The 7941-nt window shown below is 41.5% G+C and overlaps 1 protein-coding gene across 1 annotated transcript; it reads right to left on the reverse strand.

The window, feature by feature from the left end:
- Positions 1-190: 190 nt before the first annotated feature.
- LOC308198086 (mitochondrial protein C2orf69) lies at positions 191-7364 on the reverse strand. The gene is made up of 2 exons (XM_080599719.1): positions 7000-7364; positions 191-6157 (listed from the first exon to the last, which is right to left on the reverse strand). The coding sequence occupies exons 1-2, from the start codon at positions 7303-7305 to the stop codon at positions 5318-5320; spliced, it is 1146 nt and encodes a 381-aa protein (XP_080455845.1). The 5' UTR covers positions 7306-7364; the 3' UTR covers positions 191-5317.
- Positions 7365-7941: the final 577 nt, after the last annotated feature.

Consider the following 7941-nt stretch of genomic DNA (forward strand, 5'->3'; position numbering starts at 1 on the left):
ATTTCCTTAATCAGTTTTTCGATGGTGAATCTTAGTGATGTGGAACAGCTCCTACTGTGCAAGCGGGGTGTTTTGTTTTATTTTTCTCAGTGGGAGGGGTGAATTGTGCTATGTTAATACTGATAAAATGAATTTAGTCAGGAAAACCTGTCGCTGCCACATAGGTATGCTATGATTTTGGAGTCCTTACTTAATGGCTTCATACTATTTTATTCAAGTTAAGACCAGTCACCTTGCATTTTAACAGATTTAAGAGATCAATAAAATCAAGAGAAAACTAGCCTTTGCCTCAGGGTCTCGATCAGCAATATTTAGAAGTCAAGTTATGAACATCAGAAGTAACCTTTTTTTCCCCCCCTTTGATATAGTAGCCTTACAAAATGAAATTAGATTTCAATATAAGATTAAAAAATTCTGAAGAAGTAACTCCAATATGTGATTTTAACAGGCTCTGTCTTGTGGATTGCAGTCTGCGACATGGGCCTCTGCTTTTTGTATTACACAGATACACCAGAACCAAAATTCAAGTTCGTGGATTCTGCTAGGCAGTGCCTAAAGGCATGGCTCACAAAACAGCACACAGATTACAATTGTTTTTTGTTACAGTTCTTCAACTACTCTCTTCCATTAAGTATAGCTTTGCACAGGCAGCTACGTTGCTTAGATGAAAGATGGAAGCCAAGAGCCTCACAATAGTACTAGGAATCAAGGGAGAGCTCAGTACAGGTTTTATGCTAAAGCAACTGTGTTGGTTTCCACCTGGCAGATTATCAGTAGTAGACTACACTGACGTATGCTGTCCTATATTAAAACACACATGGCACTATAGCTATTTCAGTATTATCAAGACACAGTGCAATAATACCTTGATCTCCAGTCAAGATCAATATATTACATAGTTAAACCAGTACAGTATGTAAACTCATATAGAATATATAGAATGCACACAGGAAGAATACAGACTGTCAAATCACATCCTATGACTCTTCATAAAACACATATCTCATCCTTGCAATGCTTTTTATCATTGTTATTACAAAATCATACTCACAAAGCAGCTTAAGTTACCTGGATAGAGAATACTATACAAGTCCAAAATAGTCTTACACTTTTATGAACTCTTTGAAGGTGACCAGACAAAAAAGGATTATTCTCAGAAGTACGAAACTAAAAAAGCTAAGGCCACTTGACAGGGGTGAGAGACATAGGCTTATACAAAGACAAGAAGAGGAAAAAGTAATCAACTTCTGATGAAGTTTCCTTGGAGAATTTGACTTTATCCATGTCTTTCCTTTCCTGCTGTGCTCCCATGTGATGCCAGATAAATTGATTGTTAGGTTTTTAAGAGATAGTTTTCAGTTATTTTGCTTAGCTGACAAGTGCCCACTTTGAGGCCTTAGAACCAGATCCCAAGAAAATAGCGAATATACACTGTTCCACTGAGCATATGAAAAATAAGAACCTCATACAAATAAGCACTCTAGGTAAATGGATGGGTATAGTCTCAACTCAGTGCTTCAACTTACATTCTCTAAGCAAAGACAAATACCGTCTTATCCACAGAGTTGGCAAAGTAACTATTAGCTTAGGAAGGAACTGTTAGCTTAGCACTGTAAGAGGGAGGGGAAAAGAAGGTGACATTTTCTTTCTGCAAATAGCTCAAGAAGAATCTGTTGGGAAATATCAATCACGTTTATCCATGAATATCCAGTCGTAACATACTATCCTAACTCCTGAACTGACTTTGCAATCTTAAAATAACTTCTATGACTATTCAAATACATAGCATTCCCATTAGTTATCTCTGTAAAAGCAATAATGTTAATTTAGCAAGATAAAGCAGTGTACCATAAAATGCAAGTGCTAATATAAGGAAGGCAGCAAGACACCAGGAGAACAGAAAAGACTGCTCCTTCCAGCAATATGTTAAGACTTGGACCCTCAACCATCTTTCAAAATTAGGGCCCGATTTATTAAAGAAGCATTTACAGAAATGTGATTAAATTAGCCCTAGATAGGAAGAAAGCTAGTTAAGTTTCTAGTACTTAAGATACACACAAAGTACAATCATTTAAGTCATATGGAATTTGGACAATTTCACATAACCAAGCCTTGCTTTAAAAGGATTTTTAATAGATGTGGCTTAAAGAATTTTAGCATTTCTCAAAATCTGAAGAATTTCTTTCCTGCTGTGCAAGAAACAAGCATGTATCAAAGAATATCAGCTATTACATACCAAATCACACTAAGGACAGTGTAATGTTCCTTACTCCATTCAGAAACATAAGTCTTGAACTAAACACTGTAAGTAAGCAACTTAACTACATGCATTTACATCTAAGCTTATTGTAAAACTGCCTTTATATTTCACATCCAGAAGCAGGTATATACAAACTATGACCCATTTCATCCAAACATAGAAATGTTCACATCCTTGGGTACTTCACACCGGCTTTCCCATGTATACAAGATCCCAGTAAGCTCTTTGAGAATTATAGATGCCAACTACACTAATACAAAGCCTGCCTTGAAAAAAAGATGCTACCAAATATATCATTTTTTTAAACTAGGTCTCCACAAACAGCTGATAAAGCATAACGCAGAGAACTTAACTGCACATTCCTTGTTTAATCGTTTTACATTCACATTGAAGTGTTTTCACCCATTAGAAATAAGTTTATTTTCTACAATCATTGCATAACATTTTTGCATGCAGTATGGTGAACGATAGAGGCACATTCCAACAGAGAACTAGAACTGTTAAGAGAGTGAAAAACAACCAGTCGGTTCTCAACTCCACAACATTAAGTCTCACCACAAGATCAGCAACAAGCTTTACAACAAAGTGCTTATTCTTTAAAGGAATACAGCAACAATTGAGTTGATTTTAACAGTTATTGTAAGGTGCCTCCATCAAACAGGTTAATATTATTTTCATAGGACAGCCATTCAGAAACTTCTGGATATGATGACAATGTTTTCATAACTGTTTTCCAAAGCTTGCAACAACCTGCTCCTGCTGTTTTGGCTAGCACTAAACTGTTTTGAAATTGGTCTGTGATCTGCACTGCCATTGAATAGGGCAAGTCTTAGCATACCCAAATTAGTCTGGTTAATTTTGAAAATATTGAAATTGAACTGTCAGGGAACAAGAGCAGTGGTATATTTGTTTACTTTATTTCAATTTAATTGTGGATATTCAAAGATATTCCAAGCAATTTGCAGGCAAGTGTAGGCTATTAAAACTATTTCTAAGGTGATCCACATTTCCTTTACAGGAAAGAGTCCTGGCATATGCTGCAAATGTTATCAAGAGGACAAATAAAGGGAAATGCATCCCTTAGAACAGATAAGTTCTTATAAGCCCACTATCAGTAAAGGTAGGTAATCAGTAAACAGGGTTGAACGAAATCTCCAAGAAAGTTTTTGTTGTTTTTTTTTTAAAAAATGGAACTACATTTCAGATTCTTTTACAAAATACTAGAGTTGGTTTGCATGTTGCTTTTTTCTCCATCAATTAAAATAGATTATTTCCACTTTTGATCAAGTTGTTACATATAATCTAATTATTAGTGATAGAGCTCCCTTTTACATTATAAGGTACATACTGTATGCATAATCTTTTTATACTCAAAACAATAAAAGCAGTAGAAACAAGTCTTAAGAGTTCAACACATGTTTCTCATTCTTCAATGGTCATTAACATGTTTACTACCCCTGCAAGAGTTGTCAAAGTACTGTCTCCAGTGAACCCTGTAAATTTAAAGGATGCCAACAAAGGAAAGATGACACAGGTCCTTCCTTCCACAGCATAAGAGTAAGAAGCAGCAAAAAATAGAGGGAATGTTTTGCTAAACAGTCAAACACAGGAACAAAGGTCAGTAATAATAACTTTTTTTCAGAATTGAGATGCATTTGTTTGTGTGATCTTCATAGTCTTTGCTAACTTGCTTTTGTATTTCTGTGCTTCCAGAAAATCCAGAACCATTTTAAGCTACAGGTTTATTGTTGAAAGCTGCAGTTGTTATACAAGGGATTCCCTGAGATTTATTTGTAGATAAATGGAAAAAGTTACTTACAGCAGTAGAAAAATTGTGGTAATATCCCCGTGTGTCCATCTTTCAGTATTTTCTTTTTCTGAAGAACTTTCAGGTTTGAGGCCTGAAATAGATTACACATTTTGCATCTGATTTGTCTAGCTTTGTATTTAATTAGAGTTGTTAAGTTTTTGTTTGTTTTCTGTATTGAGCACTGAGCTCTGAAAATAGATTTTTTGGGTGGCTGTATTAACAGCTACTGCAGTACATCTAAAGGAGAGAACAGTTCTACAAATGGGAGCATTATTGAACAGCTACAGTCAACACAGTCTAATATTTTTTATGCAACTTCTCATCATGTACTTACGGCCAGATTTAGATGAACACCAATGCTGCAATTTGGAAGAAAAACCTCACCAGTCCAATGTCAGAAGGGATAAAGAGACGTCTTGAGTTGAAAATGCAGATATTTCTGCTGGTCCTTATAGAAGTTAGTCAAAGCAATAGCAAGGTATGTTGAAACAGCGATAGACTACACCCTTACGAACATTCTTGGTCACTTGACACAATTATGTCAAAATTTTCAAACTCCCCAGGCAAACTGACTATTCACTAGAAAATGCTAGGCAATGAGTTAAGGAAACTTTATAGCCCCAGAAAAGGCAAGGCGCTCATAAAGAAGAAAAACAGATTGGCACAATTATTCCAAAGGTAAATACTTGAGATTTTGTTTCAGTTAGGAGAACTGTTGCAAAACTGGAAGATTTAATTAACTATTGAAAACAGTTTTCACCAAAATACCTACCTAATACTACCGTAACAATCACCACTATCCTTATGCCGAAAAACTAATGCTGTACCTGCTATTGACAGAGACCAAAATTTTCAGCCCTGGAAGCTACTAAATTGAAGTATCCAGACATTTGAAGGTCTTGAGCACTTAAAATTCCCATTAGAGGCAGTACACAACTTTGGACATCCAGGACTAAAATTCTGTCAACATTTTGACAATAAATGCTCACACTTAACACAAAACATATACAATAATTCTTCATAACTTTTTTTTTTTCCTTCCAGGAATCAAATGACATCTCCTGTAGGTAGGAGGTCCCAAGCCTCCTTTTTAAGCTATTGAAATGCATATATAGTATCCATTAGTAACGCAGGACTGATTTAGTATTCTCTTCAGAAAGCATCTACTCAAAGTTGTAAATCTAGATGTCAGGACTTAGTGTCAAAAGTGCTTTTGCAATGAATATACTACTCAGATACATACAGTCTCAAAATACTTCATGAACTCTGAAATGGTTATCTAAGGAGGGAACTTCATCAGCAAAATGTATTTGATCATTTATTTCCACACCAAGTTCTTCAAGTATCTGTACAAATTTCTCGTGCTCTCTCCCAATCCATGACCTCATTGTGTCAAACACTTGGTATGGAGTAACATGAGCATGAACTTCAATTCCTGTCTGTGCAAGTTCTTTCAGCACTTCAGGGTAAGTAACCCAAGTATTGCTTCCTCCTGAGTGACCACCATCCAACCAGTAAATTGCTTTAATGTTTTTTATGAAGGCATCTGTATTCTTGTCTTTTTTAGCTTCCTTCAGCTCATAAAGCAGCTGGTTCAAAACCACACAACCTTTACTGAAGCCAATCAAAGTAAATGACACAGCACCTACAGCAGACGGCATAACGAAGTCCATAGCAGAATTATTAGAGCACTCACAATCTCTCTCTCTTTCTGTGGATGAGCAGCCATTTGCTGTAGGTACAGACTGCGGCTGTGATTTACAAGCAGATATTTTTGCATCCTTGCTGAAACCATGCACAGTTTTCTGGGACAGCAGAATATTCTGAGAGAATCTGAATGCATTAACTAGCAATGCATGGAGATGCTTGAAAGCTCCAAAGTCGGTGCTGTGCTCTGGTGCTCCAAACATGTTGCTAGCCACAAAGTTGTCATAACAACTGAATTTGTGCAGGTGCATTCGAGAACACTTTACAACCCAAATAAAGCTATTAGGGAATCGGCGAGCAAGTATGGTAGCAACATTTTCAAAACTCCAGTGCTCCCACTGAAAGTTTTCTGGGTGGCAAGACATGATGTCATAATAGTTCTGAAAAATTAGAAAACAGAAAAGACGCATTACTACATTGCAAAAATACCTCAGCTCCGTCTAGTGTATATATTCATAAGAAAGGACCAAGGCAGAGAGAAACATGCATTATGGAGGTGCTGTCTTGCTAGGCTCCCAGAAGAAGAGGTGCATTAAAGAAACTGCCATATTTACATTCACTTATTCTATTGTAGTATTTTGCCACACGTTTTTATACCCCCAAAATCAACTTAATAACAGTAAGTATGAGCTTAGTATATAATAAGTTAGTATGATACAGAATGCATAATTACACGGCGTTTTCTCCATCTGCAGAAACATTGATTGTTTTATAACAGGCAAACAATAGACTTAAAACTTCAGTAGTAAGTTTTCTCATGATTCTCACCTCTGAATTCATAATAGCAGTGAATACTAATTAGCTACTTTTATTAAAGACGAGACAAGCCATACCCAGGAATGCTAATCAGAAGGGTTTTCTCAAACCCCACTAATCCTTAAAATGAAAGTTACGTCCTACTCGTCGTGCACAGTTATGGCTGGCTGTGTGCTGAGGCGGAGCACTTCACTGCGTCTCTTTCCAGTGTCGGTCCATTCGCAGACAACGCATGCCTTGTCCAGCCACGATGCCAGCCTTGTACCCGTGCAACACCCTCACCCGGGTGCCTGCGGTACCCGCATGCCCGGTGCTCCCCCCAGGGCGGAAAGCCCGTGTTTTGGCAGCCCCACCGCCCCCGGCCGTCCCGCCGCCGGCAGCGCCCACCCGAGGCCCGTCCCCAGGCGCTCCCCCCTCAAGAGGGGCCGCTTCCCTCAGCTGCGGGCTGACCCCAGCCCCGCCGTACCTGCACGTCCCCCGGGAAGTACACGACGTGATGCTGAGGCGGGGCCAGGCCGCGCGGGGCCGGCGGCAGCAGCAGCAGCAGCTCGTTGGCCCGCTGCAGCTCCGCGCCCGGCACCTCAGGCAGCCGCAACCACGGCGGGCTCAGCCGCGCCGAGGAGGAGAAGGAGGAAAAGCTGCCGGGGTCGGTGCCGGTGCCGCCCGCGGCCGGCACGCCGTAGAGGCTCATGCTCCTGCCTAGGCTGACGGCAGCAGGGCCGAGAAGCCCCCGCAACAAGGAGGCGGCAGCCGCCCGGCAGCGCCCGCTCATGGAGCCACCGCCTCACAGCCGCCCGCGGCGCCGCGCCGCGCCGCGCCTGCGCACCGCCCCCTCAGCACCGCCCCCTCAGCACCGCCCCCTCAGCACCGCCCCCTCAGCACCGCCCCCTCAGCACCGCCCCCTCAGCACCGCCCCCTCAGCACCGCCCAGCGCCCCCTCGGGAAGCCGGCAGCGGAGCGGCTGCCCGCCTGGCGGTGACGTCACCGCAGCCTTTAAAAGGAGCGCGGTGGGAAGCGGCAGCTGTTGGGGCGGCCGTTGGTTGGGCGTGATTGTTACTGCGGGCGGCCGAATGCTTCCCCTGGAGGAACCCTCATGGAGCAGGGCTGCGAGCGCCTGTCAAGGCCCGCCTCCTGTTTTCCTCGTCGTAGTTCTGGGGCCCCAGGGCCCCCCAGCTGGGCTCTGAGGAGCGGGAGGTGGTTGAGGCGCACCCGGTGAGCTCACCCCGTTGCTGTCCCCTCACGTACCAAGCCGAGGGGGCGGTGCCCATCTGGTGGTCTGTCTGCGTAGCCTTAGCTTGAAAATAAGGCTGAGCTAAAAATTTCTGAGGGAAGATAGGACGGTATTAGTCTCTCAATTTGATACGGTGATCAAAGGAAGTCTCCTGAATGAAGTAAAGCCCACCAGAGC

Source organism: Anser brachyrhynchus (genome assembly GCF_964034855.1).
Source record: "Anser brachyrhynchus genome assembly, chromosome: 7".
Lineage (NCBI taxonomy): Eukaryota > Metazoa > Chordata > Aves > Anseriformes > Anatidae > Anser > Anser brachyrhynchus.